This window comes from Sus scrofa, chromosome 7, assembly GCF_000003025.6.
Source record: "Sus scrofa isolate TJ Tabasco breed Duroc chromosome 7, Sscrofa11.1, whole genome shotgun sequence".
NCBI lineage: Eukaryota > Metazoa > Chordata > Mammalia > Artiodactyla > Suidae > Sus > Sus scrofa.
This window is the reverse complement of record NC_010449.5, coordinates 8,739,907-8,759,890: the sequence shown is the minus strand read 5'-3', so window position 1 is coordinate 8,759,890 and position 19,984 is coordinate 8,739,907. Positions and strand designations below refer to the sequence as shown.

Genomic DNA, 19,984 nt, shown 5'->3' with positions numbered 1-19,984 from the left:
TAGCTCCGTGTCCTCCAAACTCACCTCTTCCTTCTTTCCTGGTACCTCCACGTCTTCCTCCCATCTCAGGCTCCCTCTTGGAGCCCTAGAGAAATTCCTCCCCTTCTTCATGGAAATTCATGATGGCAGGGGTGGAAGGGTTGCTCAAGATTAAACGGTGGTTAAGTTCAGGCCAAGTCCCTCGTCAACAGGGGAAACCTCACAATCCCCTGGGGAAACCACACACCAAGAGACAGTTTGCTAGGGAAAGTGAGGGTTTGGGGTGGATTGTTTTGTTTTGTTTTGTTTTTGTTTTGTCTTGCTTTTTAGGGCCTCACCCAGAGCATATGGAGGATCCCAGGCTAGGGGTCGAATCTGAACTACAGCTGCCGGCCACAGTCACAGCCACAGCCACGCAGGATCTGAGCCGCAACTGCGACCTACACCACAGCTCACGGCAACGCCGGATCCTTAACCCACTGATCGGGGCCAGGGATTGAACCGGCATCCTCATGGATCCTAGTCAGGTTCGTTAACCACTGAGCCACAAAGAGAACTCTGAAAGTGAATTTCATATGCAATTCCCCAAAGACACTGGACTGTCTCTTCAAAACAAAAAACAAAACAAAACAAAAAAAAAACAAAAAACAAAAAATGAAAGAAGAGAAACAGTGGCAGGAAAGACAGAAACTCTGCCTAATTAACCTCAAGGTGGTTATTTAACATCTTTCAGAGGTGTCACTGTTGGGACAAGAGGGATCCCTGTGAGCTGCTATTGATGGCATGCCAGACATTCTTTCAGACGCTATTAGGGAAAAGGCGGTAAGATTCTCAAAAGCTGATCCAGCTCTTGCGGGCTTTTGGTGGTAACAACTGTTTGCAAGGCTCTCCTCCCCAGTGGGTCGGCAGGTCAGCCAAGGCAAAGTGGGGAGGGGAGAGGCGCTGAGATGCAGGAGGTCCAGAACCAGCATCTGGCATCTCTGCCTCCATGGGCACGCGTCCAGCCCCTGGCTGCCGCGAAAGAGCAAAAAGGTACTTCGTGTTCCTCAATAAACAAACGTCTTAATCTGAGCAAATAAAAAGCCACTGGGAGCCCTTACTTGCTCTGCGCAGGCCATTTTCTCCAAGCAGCTCTGGTGCAGGACTGTGTGTGATTAGGTACCTTTGGGAAGGTGGCCTTGCCAGCACTTCCTTCAGTTTATTCCTATGGAGAAAGGACCTCTCACCACGCCATCAGCTTAAACCCTGGGATCCTGTCTAACAGCCAAAGCTAAGCTAATGGATACAGTCCCCGGAGAGTTTCCAGGTGAAGGGGAAGCAGAAGGCAGCCCTTGGGGAGGAAAGACAGAGGTGTGAAAGCTGGGTTTTTGTTTTGGTTTTAGCTTAATGCAATCTAAGGGCAACTTTTAAAATCTACATCGCAGTCTTGCGTGCATTAGCCGAGACTGTTTCCCTTCTCATTGTCACCTTTCCGAGAAACCACCTTTTCCCTTTTTCATTCTCACCACTTTGGCTCGCTTGTCAGGAAGGTCAGAAATGATTCCAAGGCAGTACAGTAGGGGAAAAAAAATATTTATTTTCTAAAGTCATTACCTTGATAGGCAAAACGAAGCATTTTCTCAATTTCATTCAGAAATACATTTTTTAAAAAAATACATAGACCAATATGGCCTGCCCAGACATATATTTCACATGGTAAATATAAGGAATAAATTGTTTGAATATAAATATCTGTAAAAAAATAAGTACATCCAAATTTAATCCAACCTCTTCCACTTGCCAGTTACATAAAGGAAAATAATTTTACTGCTTTAAAGCATAACCAATGTTTTCCCTTCAATAGCTCTCATCAACAACCGTATACCCTTGTGTTTCTAAAAATCAAGACATGGGAATCTCCTGGTTCAGTGATATTTTTTTTCTTATGGAATAGAGCTAGTAGATTACCGTGAAAGTGTTATATCTACTCTTGACACGTAAGACAGATTTCCACGAGGCTAGGATTTTAGTGTGGGGGCTTGGGGGGAGGGGTGGGGGGGGAGTTTGGGGAGGCAAATAATTAAAGGTGAGGAAATACTTTAGGCGGAGTGCAGCAGAGGTGAGGTAGACTCATATTCATGAAACTCATCCTGATTTTCCAGTAGTAACAGTTTCTCTCGGTTTTGCATCTCGAGACGGAAGAAAGCAAAGTCTTGTTCATTTTTAACTCGAGGGCTTGTGCCTCGAGGGTTTTTTCAGTCTGCGCCTTCCTTGGAAAGCTCTTGGTGTGGACTTGGGTGTTTCTCCCTGAAATGCGCCAGGCGCCTGCGTGGGACAACAAAACACGCCCTCCGGACGCTCTTGGAGGTCTCCGCCCGCACGTGGAAGCTCGTCACCTCCCTCTGGGCTGGAGGAGGCCACCCTGGTTTGCAGGTGGCATCCGTGTCTCTCTCTGCTTTCTTCGAGTGGCCCATCATCACCGCAAAGGAGGAGAGACAGACGGCCGCGCTTAGCACTGATGGAGGCCAATGAAGACCGGCTGGGGGGACTCCTTAAGCCTTTTCTGGAATGTTCAGGCGAGGGTGCTGGTCCTGTGCCAGTCTGCAGTAAGGAACGGTCTGAACAGAGGAGGCTTCTGCTCTGATCTCAGCCCCTGCCAAGCGAGCGCAGAGTCGGGCCCGGGGCTCCCTGGGGACGAGATGGCTTCAGACAGGCTCGGCCAACCTGTCATCAGTGTGTTCGGTTATGGGTCACTTTCTTATCTCTGTAGAGCTCGGCTTTCAGCTTGGCGATGTGAAAAGATGTTTTGATGCTGTTGCTGATGGCCTCCAACCTATTTAAACAAGACAGGAGAAAACACATTTTTTTTTTTTTTTAACAAAAATCATTCCTGGGCAAAAAGAAACATCTAAAATTAGAATCTGGCCCAAACAAATCTAAATCCGGACCCTGAACTTTCACCCCCAACCACAATCGCCTACTACTTTGCCAAACTCAAGTGAAAATAAACTACTTCTGATGCTTAGAAGGCGGGGGGAGGGGATCGTGGAGATGGAGGGTCATAGGTCACGTCTGAAGGGAATTGGGTATTGAATACAATTTTAAAAATACAATTTTCAGGTAAACTAGAAATATACTCTTCTCTTCTCTTCTTTAGCCCTATCCCAACCCCCAACCCAACCCGGGAGGGATTATGTAGAGAGATTAACTCTCTTAGTTGGTTTCAAATAGTCCGAGGAGTTTTCTTAATCACGTAAGGAATTATAGGGGGTTTTGTGGGAAAGAACTTTTAAAAGAAGAGGCCTATAGGTAGGCCCCAAGCAATGTTCTATGGCCACTCGAAAAATTTGGGTTTTGCAGGTTTAATGTTTTCTTTTGCAGGAGAAAGAAAAAAGAACTGTAGCATTGATTTAATAGTTGGTAAAATGGAAACGAATAGAAAAAAATAAGAATAATTTCCCAGTCAGTTCAGAAACAATGCTTTAGGTAATCTCGCCATCTGGGGGAGCAGTAGTGGCCTGAGTTTATAAATACGGAAGCCTCAACAGCACGTGGGATGTCACAGGCAGCTGAGAATATTCACACCGCAGGAATGAATAACTCAGAGTTAGTTCATGATGGTCTGGCCTGTGTTGGGAACGCTTGGACCCTGGGACGTCCGGCCACCAGGGTGCCATTGAACCTGAAGGGGAAGGGCAGGCGAGGGGACAGATCTGGAAGCAGGGCCGCTCCCTCCAGCTTGTGACGTCCCAGCTGTTGAGGACTTGGGACGGTTGCCACCAGAAAGCTGCTCAAGGTCACCCCGTGGAATCCCTAACCCGATCCCTCCTCCGCCTCAGCTCACGACAGACTAAGAAATGAGAATGACAATCTCGGGAACGACATTGGCTCACCACCAAACGCATTTCCCTATTAAATAAATAAATAACCCCCAAACTGGCACATTCTAACTCTCACCAGTGCTACCTAAGGAGCTGATCGTCCCTTCGGGCATGGGAAGAACCGCTATGTTTTGAAGACTTTGATGACACCTGACACTTTGATTGAACAACAAAAAACCCGAACTGGAGGTGACCAGATGGCAAAGGTGTCTCTGGATACGTTTTGTTTGGAGATGCTCTCTTTAGGATGTACCCTGGTGTACGGCAGACAGCAGTCTGCATTCAGGGCTGTCGAGAAAACACTGGGGAAGGTTCCTCTGCTCGTTTCAATCTGGAGGATACAGGGATTCCTCTTTCCTCTGTTTCTGTCTTTTGAGCCTTTCTCTCACCAAGGAAAGACTGACAGGGAAAGGAGAGCATTGATGGCTGATGCCCCACCCACCCACCCACCCCCGACGTTCTCGTGAGCCCCTTACCTTCTTATTTTTCTTCCCATCACCAGCTGCCGATGAATACACTTCTCTCCAAGCTTGGAACAGTCTGTTCCTTTCTTTTGGTTATCCCAGCGTTTCTCCATTGTGTCTTGGTCCCTGCTAAAATACACACAGGGAAAACAGTTCAGCCATAGAACCTCCAGTGGTCCTTAAGAGCTCTGTTCATCTCCTTCCAACAAGCAGGCAGCATCATAAGAGGAAGCCGGCCAGGAGGTTTGCAGAACTGATCGAAAACAAAGGTGTTTCTACTCACCCGATTTCTTTTCCTGCTTGGCAGAAACTCCAGCACTTCTTGTCTTTTTGGCTGGCACACTGGCATCTATCCCTGCGGTCTGCTGCCTTTGCAGGAAACAAATCCTTTAAGGATCGCCTGGACCTAGAAGGGCTTCCAAGTCCGTATGGGACAATGTGTCTGTTATGGAAAGAGAAGAACAAAAGATATTAGCATAATTAATCACCTCCAAAGGCTGCATCCTCTGGGGCGAGCCCATTCCATGAAGACAGCGGGAGCTCACCCCACAGCATTTGGTAGGGAGCCTAAGGAGAATGAGTATAAGAACTATCAAAGTCACGTTGCCCATCTATGGCCCTAAGTGGGTAGACCCAATCAAGACAAAATCAGGTTTTCTAAGTCAATGAAATTCCATGTTAACTCTCACCCAAGTTCAATTTCTCCTCGACCAGAGCAACCTTGTTTGGGGTCCAAAGTTATGACAGCTCTGCTTTGGTCATTATTTCATAGTCTCTTCCTTTTCTAACTTTGTATTCAGTTAGCAGCTCTTGGGAGGGGGGACTTTCATGCAAAACTATGACTCACAAGATTTTGAAAACAGATTTCTAACTCAAATCATATACGGTAAAGCTAAAGGGACCCCCCCCCGAGGAGGCAGGAGGAGACAGGGCACTGGGGGCATGGTTCATGCCCAGGTCTGCACACCTCCTGGGATCTGTTGATAGCACATGACTAGAGATGGGCTCTTCCCAGAAAGCTCTCCAGTAATTTCCAATGGGTCCTTTACCAAGGAGTAAAGGGATCCCCTTGAAAGTATCACCTTACTGTTAGGCTTGGTTTTTGTTTGGTTTGATTTGATTTCCTTTGGCTATTGGTCATCTCTTGCCATAATGGGGCACCACAGGCACAATCCGTGTGTTTTTATTTGTGACTCTTCTGATGATGGACTAGCTTTCAGGGGGGTCAGGGTGGGGAACTGGAAAGCTAAGGAGAGTGTTTCTGTGGCTGTCTTGAAATAGGCTTTTCCAAAGGACAAGCCCAGAGGAGCCAGGACACCCACGTCCTAGGTCTCCGTCTGCCATATAGGAATTTATCACAAGTGACTTGAACATTGTGGGTCTTAGTTTTTCTGCAAGTACAAGGAGAAGATGGGACTCTAACTTCCTATAATCCCTTCTGCCTCTTCAGGCTCCACCCTCCCTTGGGAAGCACAGGTTGGACTAAGCCACCTAGGACCTCAGCAGTGTATTCCCTGAGCCAGGCAGATCCCAAGGAGAAAAGAGCCCCCCACCCCCCCCACCCCCACCCCAAAGCCCCAGAGATGTCCAGCAGGCCCCTAAGGGGCACTTTCCCCATGGAGGCCCTTTGGCATGGCCAGCAGGGTCCAAACCAAAAAGGAAGGAGCGTAAGTGGGCTCCAGGCGCCCGTGAAGCCAGGGCAGGGAAGACTAGAGTAACGGTGCCCTCTAGGGACTCACTCTGGAGTGTTGACCCAGATGATGTCCAGGTGGCAGAAGTAGACACACTCTTTATCCATCAGGGAAGAGCAGGAGCAGCGCTTGGACCGACGGGGCCTCCAGGATGCATGGGGAGAGGGCGTCTCCCCTTGGCTCTCGGCTCCCGGGCTGAGCTCGGCGCCCAGGACCGCTGGGGAGAGAAAGAGCAGGTCAATGCGAGGTGTCCCCTCAGAGGCCCGGAGGCACACCGGTCCCAGTCTCCACGCCAGATCTAGCCGAGCAGATAAAAGCAGAGGAAGCACACAGCCGACCTTCAGCAAGAAACATAACGTGCCCTCCTTAACGTGACTTCATTTTTATCACCACGGGCTTCGCCACCTTCAGAGAGATGACGCAAATACAGGGGCTTACCAGCCCAGGAAATGCTTGGAAATACTGCCTATTAGAAATGTGAATTGGCTTCAGCATAGACCTTAGTAACAGTACAACCTCCAGTGTCTTGAAACTGGCTGATGACCAAGAACCTAAAACTAAATAAATCAGACTGTCTTTTCCTAAATCAGAAATGAGAGCTGAGCTTCGGTTTAGGGGAGAAGCCGCCACCTCACACCTGGTATGAGGCAGGGAGGAGCCCAGGTGGTACACACTTGTTGAAATGAGGAGGTGGTCCTGAGCTTTGGGGAGGTGAAAGGAGAGAGGGAAGAAAAATCCACTCTAAAATATTGATTTCAGGCAGTAAGTGCCAGAGAAACCACTAACCTAAGGGGAAGTTCAGCAGCAGCTCGGGGGACCCAGTCAAGGTTCTGCAGGCTTTGGAATTCGAGGAGCGGTTTGGGATACGTGGGACCTGCTGCCTCCCCGTCCCCACTGCCTCCTCTTACTGACGAGTTAGCCCTGCAGCTTATCAGCCTGATTTTGTACATTTCAAATGATCAGACACATTCCAGGATTTTCATCCCTTACGTCTTTTCTCTTTAGTCGGGGTCACCAAAAGACAAAAAAAGTGTCTTGACCCTAAAAGAAGGGACCAGGCAGATGCATACATACTATCTAAATCCTTAAGCAGCCAAGATTTATCCTAGCTCCCTCTCCCAGGACAGGTGAATACGACTGGAAATAGAGCCCACACTGTTTTGAGTGCCAAAAACCTGCCAAAAAGAAACCTAAAGTCAATAATGACAAAGTTTAAAGAAAACATCTGCTTCACCCGAAACTGCCTGGGGGGGGCGGTTCATTAGACTGTTCTGCGCATGATTTTCCTACTCATATATTGCTTGAATGACTCAAATAAAATTCCTTGGCTTCAAGCTGAAATGTTTAAATATTTTACGCATTAACACACTATTAAAAGAGTATTTGAAGAAGATATAAATCCCTATACTTCTTAGTACCTGTATGACCACATACACTGCAAATCCATTTGGCTAAGTTATATATCTTATCTTCAATTGAGTTACATTTTTTAAAGCCAAGGAAATACACTAGGCAATGATAACAGTGTGATTTTAATGCTACGGGAGCAATTGTCTTCAGAGGATTTTTTTTTTTTTTCTTCCACTAGAAAACTTAAGCAAGCTTTGAGCATTCATTCTCCTACACCTGATATCTGAGCAGCAGCCATAAAAAGAAGTGGGGGTTGGAACAGAAGCAAGAAAAGCATTAAAGTGGAGAAAAAACGTCAGTGTTCAAGGATTTACAAGGCAAAGTGCCTACCTGTTTCTGGAGCTCCTTGGAAAGCCACAAACAGCAGAGCGATAATCATGGGGAAATAATCCATTCTGAAAAAAAAAAGGATCAAAATCCTCCCCCTGCGAACTAAACCCGAAAGCGGGGGGAAAAAGGCAGAAAAATGGCTTCGGTTCCTTCCAAGCGCTTCGGGTTATTCAGATCTCAAAATGATCCTTCAGCCTGAGTGCTCTTTAATCGGGAGAAGGAAGTTTCTGCCGGGAGAGAAGGCAGTGGGAGCGGTCCGAGGACGCACGCGGCGGCGGTGGTGGCGCGCGGGGACCGCAGTGGAGACCGGGGACCCGGCGGCGCTGGTCTCAGCGCAGAGGCAGAAGCGCGTCTGACCTGGACAGCTCTCTCGGCCGGCTTTTTATATTCAACCCCTATAGAGTGGGGGTAAACAGCTCCAATTTTATTCCAGCCCCAGACAATGTTATTGTGTCATTAGTCACCACCAGGCAACGTGCAGCCGGAGATAAGGCCGGGCTCTAAAGGAAATCACTGCTAACTTCAGAGGCAGACGCCCGCCGTCTGACAATTCAGGGGCAGGGCTAAGAAAAAGAAAATACCCATTAGAGACCTTTGGTAAACCTGCCGGTGCAGCGCTGCAGCCTGCTTCCCCTTTGCAAGCTGCCAGCCCCGGAGTTCAAGAATCAGCAGAGGGACTCCAGAAAAGTCATACCATTGGTATGAAAAGTATGAGCTACAGTTTAAATAGATTGTATTGTTGTGTGCGGGGAATTTTTTTTTTTTTTTTGAATTGTTGTTCGCTTCATTTGCCTTTTATGTCGCTCCGATTCCTCAGTGCTGATCAGACAAGGGAACGCTCCCCCTCCTCGCGCCCCCCTCCCGACTCGGGGTCAAATGATTTTGGCAGATCCACGCGCTTTTCTGACTTCTAAGCACCCCCCTCCCCCGCCCAGTCTGTTTTGCTCAAGTTCTTTGCGTCCACAGTGAGAAAGATCGGAGAGGGATTGGCAAGGAAAGGAAGTTTTTTTTAAAAAAATCCTTTAAGGCACATACCCAATCCTTTCGATATTGCTGATTAGGAGCCCCCATAAACGTTTTTGTAATGCGTGCCCACTCTCCTTGGCTTTGCCCATCGCCCCACTTCCAGGGTCACCAATCTTAAGAAATAGCGTGAAAGGAACGCCAGGGGGCGACGAAGAGCTATGGGGGGGCGCGGGGGGAGCTGATGTTTTGGCCAAAAATAACAGCCTGAGCTTCCAAATAACAGAAGGAAACAGGCACCTGAGGTGGGAGCTTTGGAAGGGAAGGGCTGGCGCCTGGCACAGACCGCGGGATGCCCCTCAGAATATTCCATTTACTTCCTACGCGGGACATCTTTTCTGGGTCTTGGGTGTTTTCCTTTGGCCTTTAAGTCAAAGGGGTGTTGGGTGAATAGGCGATTTGGGTGATGTTGGGAAGAGAGAAATGCCCGCACTGAATGAGGGATCAGATCATACCTCACATTTAATAATGTGTTTACTTTTTCAATAGCAGTTTCCTGTCTGTGTAACCATGAAATAACCTGAGGTTCCCCCCAGGGCAGTTACCTTGCAGGAGACAACATGCTGTCATGTATAATGCAAACCGTGAATATAAGACCCGTGGCTTTTTCAATTAGCCTCATTTTGCAAGTGGGGAAACTGAGGCACCCGGAATTTCCATGGTCCATCCAAGTCCTCAGTGTGGCTGAGTTAAGGTCCTTGGGAAAAATTTAGAGCATCTGCGCTGCACAAGAAAAAGATGTGTCTGCTCGGGGCTCCCAGGGAGCTGGCTAAAAGGATGCTTCTTCCATTTCCTCTTAGTGTTTTATTCTAGCCCCACTCCCTCCACCCCCTCCCGCAGCAGGGATTCAAATGTGGACTCATTTCAGGAGGAATCCTCAGGAGGAACCCGTTTCCTCCTCCTTCTCTCTGCTTACTCTTCACCTCTGGAAGCAAAAGGACAGATTTTATCCCAACACCTAAGCTGTGGGCCTGGGCACAAGCTTGGTCACCCCTGGGCCTTCTGGAAGTCACAGTGGGAGAGACAGTAAGAGTAGCAGTGGCGGATCAATGAGATGTGTCCCCTAAATCAGCCACTGCAGCTAAAGCTGGAGATGAGGTGGTCCAGGGACCCTCCCACATACACACCAAAGAGGCCTCCACCCAGTACCCCCCGGGGGTCTCTGCCTGGGCCCTCTGCCTCCTCCTCCTCCCTGAGCTCACCTCAGCCCAGCCCTGGGGGCCAAGAAGGGCACAGCGCCCCCTTGGACTGGGCTGCACCCAGCAGGGAGACAGCTCTGCCAGCCTCATCTGGCCAGTGTGCCCCCACCTCCCCACAGAACCCAGGAGAGGAGACTTGATATCACATTCACAGGGTCCAAGCTCCCCCACCACCACCAGGAAGGGAGAGAATGACCTGGGAAATGTGTCTTGGCAGAGATCTCCCACCAACTTTTTTTTTTTTTTCTTAGCCTCCTGGAAATTTTAACAAAGCCCTGGCCATGGTCAGGACCAGCCTGCCCTAAGCTCCTTCCAGGAAACCACCACCCAGCCCCTTCCAGTCCCTCCAGATCCAGCCTGGGCTACCTTCCCGCAGGAAAGCCCATCTCTCACTGCCACCCCACCGTGGTGAGGCTGCAGGTGCCAGCAGTGCCCCACCGTCCAGTGGAGAAGGGAAGAGCCATGAAACTGCCCACACAGCTTCCCACAGCCCTCCCTCCTGTGTCACCCTGTGAATTGTTTGAATTAAAATACAAAGAGTGGGCAGCAGAGACTCACCCCCCCCCCTCCAGCCTAGGCCTTCTGTTCAAGTCCATGCACAGGTTTCAGACCTGGAGGCTCCCGAGATTCTACGGACCATTTGCCCCATCCCTTGGAGTCTTGGGTTTCCAAGATGCACACGCACATGGGCGTGCCTATGCATGCTGGTGTGTCTTGGGGCCATGGTGGCATCTGCCTCCCTGTCCATGGCTCCAGCTCCTGCTCTTGCCGTAGGCTCTTTTCTGCCTGGGGGACAAAGTGGGGGGAGCCCCTTTCAAGTGCAGAGAAAGCAGCTATGGCCCTGCCAGGCAGCTGCCCAGCAAAATATGTTGCCAAGATGCACCATCGGGAGGGAGGAAGAGCCCTAACAAACCAGTTTTACAAGCTAGAGGCTCCCACTGCTCTTCCACTGGAAGCATTGCTAGGGAGGGAGGGGGAGGGGGGTTAAAGGAGCTGGACCCAGAAATAAAGGAGAGAGCCCACCTCTATCCACAGCCCCCAGCCCAGCCCTCCAGGACCTCACAGGGGAAAGGCTTTTTGCAGCCAGAGTCCTCCCCAGAGCGGAAGGGGAAGCGGAGGCCAGAAGACTTAAAGAAGATGGCTTTTTTTCCCCAGTGGAACAGTTTTCTGTTGCTGTTCTTGCTGTTACACTTGGACACTGGAAACTATTTGATAAAGCTGTTTCTTATGTGTTTCTTTCTGTATCTCTTGCTATGTATTAATAGATATCTATAAATAAAATACCCTGGGCCCCAAATCCCAGATACTACACAGTAGCAAAGTGTACTGTTTTTAGCGGTCCTCAGCTTTGCTCCTTTCTCAATTTTGCGTAAGACTGTTTGCAACTTTGCCAAGCCAATAAACCTGGGCTGAGATGTGGCATTGAGCTCAGCAGAAAGAACAGCCATGAGGTTGCTGGATGAGAGAGCAGGAAGAACAGAGGGCCAGCTTAGTGTGGGCACGGTGAAGCTCTAGGCCTGGCTCAGTCATACATTGTTGACTGGTTTATGTTCCTACTTTGCATAAGACTGTTGTGAAAGATTTGTGCGCTTCAGACATTACCCCATGACATATTACACACCTCGAGGAGTCATGAACAAACACAGCCTCTCTCTGTGTCCACAGTGTAGAGGTATTTAGCACAGGAAATGAGATGATGCTCAAGAGAGATGCATCCTTTGCATGGAAAAACATAGAGCCCATCTCCAGAAAGGATAAAGAAGATGTGATAAAGAAAGGCGCATTAGTCAGCCATCAATGGCATGACAACATAGATGGACCGAGAGGGTATCATGCTAAGTGAAACAATTTGAACAAAGAAAATACCCATCTGGTCTCACACGCGGAATTAAACAACAACAACAACAACAGCAACAAAAATAACGAAACAAAAAGAGACTCATAAATACAGAGAACAAACTGGTGGTTGCCAGGAGGAAGTGGAGAGGATGCTGAATGAAACAGGTACACACTTCCACTTCCAGTTACAAAAGAAATGTCTCGGAGATGTGGTGTACAGCATAGAGAATACAGACGAGAGTAACTTTGATGAGAGCTTTGTATAGTGACAGATGATAACTAGACGTATCGTGGTGATCATTTTGTCATGTACGAAAATATCAAATCATGGGATTCCCACTGTGGCTCAGCGAAAACAACCAGACTAGTATCTAGGAGGATGTGGGTTCAGACCTCACTCAGTGGGTTAAGGATCTGGCGTTGCCGAGAGCGGTGATGTAGGTCACAGATGCAACTCCGATCCTGAGTTGCTGTGGCTGTGGTGAAGGCTGGCACCTGCGGCTCCAATTCGACCTCTTGCCTGGGAACTTCCATATGCCGAGGGTGTGGTCCTTCAAAAAAACAAAAAAAGAATTAAGTCCTGGTTTAATTCTACTCTCTGACCTCTACCTTCAAGATAATCTCCAAATATTCCCCAACGAAACTCTCATATTGATGCATTTCAAAGATACAGACATTCCGGCATCTAGAATTTTGAAAAACAGGTAATTCACATCCCAAAAATTCCTAGTTCATACTTCCCCACGGTTTATTTCGTCACTGTTTTGGCAGTTGTCTTTTATTTTGACCATCTATCCCTAATTTAAACATCCTCTCTGAGTGTTTACACACACACACACACACACACACACACACACACACACACTGGAATGGGGTAGTAACTGTAGTATTTCATACATCAGGGAGACCAGAAAAATGAGACAGCCAGTTGCTGCCGCCTCATCTTTTTTTTTTCTTTGATTTTAATTCTGTGTCATTCATGGCATGTCGGAGATTCTGCTGCAGGGGTTCAAACATAAGACCACTTGACAGTAAGTGGAATAAAGTCAGGTCACTTCATTAAATCTAATTTACGTAGTCACTCCAGACAAACTTTTCTTCCACTGGCTTGAAAGGGATTCATTCTGGAGGGCAGGTGCCATGGACCCATATGATGTCTCCTTAAGCAAATGGTTATGTGTGTGACATTCAGAAACGTGACTCTGATGAAGCCCATCTCTGTCAGAACCCTTTGCGTGACGCCGTGTCATTTCGAATTAGGCATTTATTTGGGGGGGGTTTAAAGTGTCTTGTAGAATGGTGGGCCGGGAGTTGTCAGGGAATGGGGGTGGGGTGAATGAGGGAACCAAGATGATGTTGGTGAAAGGATACAAACTTCGAAGATGAGTAAGTTCTAGAAATCTAATGTACAGCATGGTGAATATAGTTAATTCTGTATTTTGAATATAGTTAATAACACCGTATTTTGAATATAGTTAACAATACTGTATTTTATGCTTGAAAGTTGCTAAGAGAGTGGATTTTAAATGCTCTCATCTCAAAAAAAAAAAAAGAATGGTAATTATGTGATAGAATGAAGGTGTTAGCTCACACCACCATGGTAATTATTTGCAACATACAGGTGTATCAAATGAATACAAGCTTATATGTCAACTACATTTCTATAAAGTGGAAAAAGAGGTTTTTTTGCATCTCATGTATAATGGCAACAAGTACGCCAGAGGTCTTCGCTTTCTCTCAATTTTCAGATAGCAAGAGTCCTTTGATATCCCGCTGAAATTGATAAAGCTACCCTAGGGAGGAAGCAAGACAATGATTCATTTGAAATTCACTTTCATATTAAAAATCTGAAGTCAGAAATCCTCTCATATTCAATTCCATGCACATATATGTTTACTGAGCACCCGTTGACGGCTGAAAGTAATTCTAGGTACTTGGTGTGTTCCAGTGTAAAGTGAGATATCTTCACATTCAAGAGTCAATAGATTGACATAGAATTAATAAAAGCCATCACGGAGTTCCCGTCGTGGCGCAGTGGTTAACGAATCCGACTAGGAACCATGAGGGTGCGGGTTTGGTCCCTGCCCTTGCTCGGTCGGTTAACGATCCGGTGTTGCCATGAGCTGCAGTGTAGGTTGCAGACGCGGCTCAGATCTGGTGTTGCTGTGGCTGTGGTGTAGGCCAGTGGCTACAGCTCCGATTAGACCCCCAGCCTGGGGACCTCCATATGCCGTGGGAGCAGCCCAAGAAATAGCAAAAAGACAAAATAAATAAATAAAATAAATAAAATTTAAAAAAATAAAAGCCATCAGGAGAAAAGCAAAACCAAGGTGGGGGTGCAAAGAGGACAATCATGGAGGTTGGGAAAGCTGAGATTCCTGCTCGAAGGCAAGAGAAATGATGCTACCAGGTATAAGTGATTCAAGAACAGGTCACGGACTGAAAGATGCTAAAGGAAGGTTTTAAAGCATAGTAGGAAAGAGCTTCAGAGCAGAGCGGGTTTAGGAGCTGTGGCAAAGGACAGCAAATGGCTAGGAAGGGAAATTGAGGCAAGACGGTTTGGTTATTGGATTTACAGTTTCACTGGGACGGGGTGGCCGATGATGATGAAAGATTGTGTAGGTGACATATGTGGCTAATATTTCTCATGTCACTGTAATGTGCCAGTATGGTTTACGACGTCTATGGCCCTCAGGCTGTGAAGTCCAAAGGGGTCCATGGGACACAGAAAAGAAAGGCCATGGGAACCATGAAGAACCCCTTCCTAAGTTCACATGGTTCCGACATTTCTTAGCGTGGACTGTGTCACCATTAGACAGTCTGGATTTTATTTGTATTAGAAAATATTACATGAGTGAAAATTATTCCCACATTTTGCAAATCTCCGTTTTGGACTCAGTCATTTGCAGGAGGGGAAAAATCTTCGCTCCAGGATTTTAGAAATGTTCTCGGGCTGCCTCCATTTCTTTTTGTCCCCTTCCTTCCATGAGACAAGATTTAACACAGGGATTATTTTTATTATTCTCATCTGCTTCCTACCTACAAGTAATTCAAGCCTCCTTCTTTAAACTGTGATTCTGATAAAAGTAAATTTTTCTTCAACTAATATTTTTCCTTAAATATGATTATGCAATAAAAAAAGAAAGATTATTTATTACTGATTGTCATCATAGGAAAAAAAATTGGGGGAAAATGGGTTCCTTTTTTGTCTTATTTTATTTTATTATTTTTTAGGGCCACAGGTGCAGTATATGGAAGTTCCCCAGCTAGGGGTCGAATTGGAGCTGCAGCTGCCGGTCTACACCACAGCCATAGCAGTACCGGATCCATGCTATATCTGTGACCTATGCAGGATTCTTAACCCACTGAGCTAGGTTAGGGAATTGAAACCACATCCTCATGGATACTAGTCGGGTTTGTTTCTCCTGAGCCACAACGGGAACTCCTGGGTTATTTTTCAAAGAGGCATTTGGAGTTCCTGTCATGGTTCAGTTGTTAACAAACCCGACTAGCGTCCACGAGGTTGTGGGTTCTATCCCTGGCCTTGCTCAGTGGGTTAAGGATCCGGTGTTGACCTGAGCTGTGGTGTAGGTCGCAGACATGGCTTGGATCTGGCGTTGCTGTGGCTCTGGCGTAGGCCAGCGGCTACAGCTCTGATTTGACCCCTAGCCTGGGAACCTCCATATGCTATAGGTGCGACTCTAGAAAGACACCAACAAAATCAAAAAACTTTGTTAAAGGGGCATTAGGATTCATTTAAAAATGTTAATTTAATTCCACAATTTCCAGGCTATATCTAATGCTAAGTGTTTTGTTTGATTTGGCATTTGCCCTTTTTTTTTTTTTTTTTAATTTGTTCTTTGGGACTGGTTACAAGAATAATTTTCCTGGAAATTGATGTCTTTCAATGTCTCTTTCTATAAAGCTTAAAACAACACCCATATACCTTTTGCTGTAGTATTTAATGTTTATTGATTACCATCTCACCCTGAGTGTGGTTTTTACTCAGGACAGTGAGGAAAGTCAAAAGACATGGAAAGACATTTCTTTCCTACATGGGACTCCCCAAAGCAAAGAGTGTGACATGACATTAGTTGTTCCCTTAATGTGTTGCCTTGTTTTAGAGAAATTCAGGGAAAATACGAATGGCATAAAATGAAGGCTAATAGGATGTGTCTGCTTATGGCTGAATTTCAGGCTAAGACTTTAGGGAAAGCAGCAGGAAAGACTCACTGTAAAAGGGGACGGAGACGGGGGAGGGGAGGAGGCAGAAGAAGGGAGGGGGAGGAGGAGAGGGAGGAAGATCACGCCTGAAGCTGTGGCCCGGTTCTCAGCCCTCCTCCTTCCTGGGATGCGAGGGAAGCAGGCAAAAGCGTGAGGTAGAGAATCTTGACACGGATCCTGTTCGTATAAAGCACATTATCTTGCTACAAAGTGGAGACGCTTTTTGTGAACTGCAGAGTAGCTGGTTTAAAGACATTTTTCCAAAGTTGTTTCAAGACTAGTCAGGGAGGGCTAACATTTTCCAGATAAAGCCAGTTCATAGCATTGTTTCTTTCTGGCTGTTCTTTCTCCCCCAACATCCCTTCTATTTTTGGATGTTATCTGAAAGAAACTATCTTTTTGGACTAATGACCAGGTCTCTGCATCAGTGGCCTCCTTTTTCCCCGTTCTCTCCCCTACGACTCCCTTCTCCAGCAGGCATTTTCCCACTTCATGATGACTTGAACCCCACGAAATGGGTCACGAGGTACAGTTCCCAACACCACACACACACACACACACACACACACATTTCCACCCAAGCATCCACCTCCCCTCTTTGGTTATCATCTACTGCATGTGTATAGGTCAAGATATGGATTTTCCCCCCATTTCTAGGGCCCCACCCAAGGCATGTGGAGGTTCCCAGGCTAGGGGTCAAGTCAGAGCTACAGCTGCTGGCCTACACCACAGCCACAGCAACACCAGATCTGAGCCACATCTGTGACCTACACCACAGCCCATGGCAACTCCATATCCTTAACCCACTGAGCGAGGCCAGGGATCGAACCCATGTCCTCATGAATACTAGTGGGGTGGTTACCGCTGAGCCACAATGGGAGCTCCTCTTTAGTTTTTTTCGATTGAATCTATACTTATTTTATTCCTTTCACTTAAAGAGGATAGGACATGGGTTCAAAACCCTAGCTACATAAACTACAAAAAGATAAATACGTAATACATTTTTAGTAATTTTTCAAGGGCTTTGCTCCCTTCCAAGAAACCCAGACTCTTAAAAGGAAACCATTTACGGAATGGCCACCACACTCTCAGTCAAGAGCAGAGGCAAAAAGAACACACTGGAAAAATAGAACTTAAGGAGGGAAAATGACCCAATGTATAGTATAGCCGGAATCTCGAATTATGAGAAAACCCGATTCTTGGGAAAGTGAGACTCTTCATCATAACAAGGTCCAAATATAACTTATGTGACTTTTCAGGAATTAGCATCAACTAATTAAACACCCCCTCAGTCACGCAAAGTACTCAGTCGTTCTTTGTCTGCCTTTTCCCAATACGCATGAGAAAATACCACCTGCTCTTTATTTCAAGATGCCCGAGAGTGTTTACTGAGACCATTTAGTTGAGAAAACCATGTCCATGGGACTACTTAGTCAGTGAGGGATACAGAGAGCCACGTGCAATATTTTTTAAGTCAAGGATCCAGAGGGAAAAAGAAAAGGAAAGAAACAAAAAGAGCAGAACAGAAGAGAAAAGAGCGATACATGGTCAAAGTGAAAAAAGAGGTGAAGAAGAAGAGTTTTATAAAAGCTCTATGACTAAGTATTGACTGGGGAAAAACACTCTCAGAATCATAAGTAATGGCAGAGATCTTTAATTTGAAAAGTCACCCCCCCCCAAAAAAAAATACCCTAAAACATAAAGGACAGTGTACACAGATGTCTGAAAGAGGAAAGGAGAGGCACTCGGAATGAGGATATTGTTTTTGTTTGTTTGTTCTGCTTTGCTTTTTAGGGCTGCGCCTTGCTGCATATGGAATAGGGGTCGAATCAGAGCTGCAGCTGCCAGCCACAGTCACAGCAACGCTGGAGCCAAGCCTCATCTGAACCTTCACCGGATCCTTGGTTAAGGATCAGTGGGTTCACTGAGCAAGGCCAGGGATTGATTCCGCATCCTTATGACTACTAGTGGGGTCCATGACAGCTGAGCCTCAGTGGGAACTCTCAAGATACTGTTTTTAGACTGAGCCCATGCGATCTTAATTCTAGCTGAAAATGTAGGAATTGAGCTGTGCAAGGGGCACTGGAGAAAATGTAGTTTGTAAACATCTAAGAAAGAAAAAAAAAATTATCAGAGGAAAAAAGCCCCTTTCACTTTAATGGCCTATAATTGGTTTCTTCATCTGGGATGAAACTTATTATAGAAATTTTCTTTTGGGCTGTAGAGATGGTAAAAGAATCACGTATCAAGCAAAGCATTAAATGCCTTAACAAAGAGGAGAGAGAGCAAAGTATTTCAAATGTCCCATTTATGACAAGATGTTAGAAAAAATAGTCCAATGTTATAGAAAATAAGAATGTGTGTAAAAGGTTATTGTGGAGCATGAAATTATTAATAACAAAAATATACTATATAATAAGATCAAGTTATTATAGCACATAAAGAAAGAAATGTTCTCTCTGGGTCTTTTATTTTTACATTTATTAAAAGCCACAGCAACCCAGAAAGGAGAGTTGATGCTTCTCGTCTTCATTGAAAATGTAGGTTTTAAAGACCCTTTTAATGTTCTGCTTGAGTATTTTTGCAGGCTTCCACTCACGACAGAAACTAGCTTTGCTTTGCTCTTATTTTATTGCAGAACTATTATTTCACAGATAGATTAAAGCCATCTTTACATCTGTACTTGGTTATATTTCTTCTCATATTTTTTATAATGATTTTTATTTTTTCCATTATAGCAGATTTACAATGTTCTGGGTTGTTTACAAGCAACTCCAGTAAGATTTCTTCCTGGTTTATTATACAGTTTCTGTCTATCTTTTCCCTTCTTTGTCAAAATGGTTTTTTTTTTTTTTAATTTTTCGTATTTTGTTTTGTTTCTTTTTAAGGCCGTACCTGCGGCATATGGCATATGGCATTTCCCAGGCTAGGGGTCGAATCAGAGCTGCAGCTGCCAGCCATGCCACAGCCACAGCAATGCAGGATCTGAGCACCGACTGCCACCTACACCACAGCTCGCAGCAACACTGGAGCCTTAACTCCCTGACCAGGGCCAGGGATCGAACCTGCATCTTCATGGATATTAGTCGGCTTCCTTTCCACTGAGCCACAACAGGAACTCCTCAAAACAGTTTGTTATTGGATTTCTCATAGTTCTACTTTACGGAATCCTATTTCAACCTCCCATGCTTCTTGAACACTTGCCCTTTTAAGAATCTCGGAGGGTGAGACCTAATTTTTACTGGAAGTTTTGAAATCTGCTTTCCAAAAAGCCAGGATGTCTATCCGCCTTCATTCTAGATTCTCCTTCTTTCGCTGTTGAACAGAATAGTAGGTTGCAGTTTCACTTAAGGTTCTTAGCCTTTTCATTTCACCAGTCAGATTTTCCTACTCAGTTCAAATATCCCTCATGGCTCTTCCTGAGAAATGACTGGGTAAGAAAGGACTTTCCAGGGCAAGTGTGTGTGTGATGATTGGTAAGAGGAAATATATTCTCAGACTCCCCGACTTAGCAAGATGTACCCCAAACCAGCCCTACCTTGCTCTGCTCGCATTCCTGATTCCTTCCTTCCAGCTTCCCTGGTTTGGAAGGGCTCGGCTCACTCCTTAGTTCACGGATTCCTTTATCCTCCAGGCCAACACTTCATCTTTCAGTTCCCAGCTCACCCTGACCTCCAACCCCACATTGAAACTGCCCCTGCCTCCAGCTGATGACCCAACACGGCACGTCTCTGGGTAGCTTCTGGAGTGGACAAGCCTGTCCTTCCCATCTCCGTGTTGTCATCAAAAGAGTGCCGAATTAGAATCGCAAGTAGAATTTGCCTGGATGCGTAAAAAACAAGCAAACAAACACAATTCCTGTCTCTTCAGGTCTTTAAGGTAGGGGGAGAAACAGCCAAAGAAGGAAACAAATAAATAAAAATAGACAAATTCAGCCAAAGGCTATCCAAGCAGAGACTATGATG

At 46.1% G+C, this 19,984-nt stretch overlaps 1 protein-coding gene across 1 annotated transcript; it reads right to left on the bottom strand.

Moving 5' to 3' along the window:
* EDN1 (endothelin 1) lies at positions 1,537 to 7,873 on the bottom strand. Its single transcript, NM_213882.1, is given in 5 exon segments — positions 1,537 to 2,791; positions 4,316 to 4,432; positions 4,587 to 4,745; positions 6,043 to 6,211; positions 7,735 to 7,873. Coding segments are annotated over 5 exon segments (612 nt in total). The 5' UTR covers positions 7,799 to 7,873; the 3' UTR covers positions 1,537 to 2,688.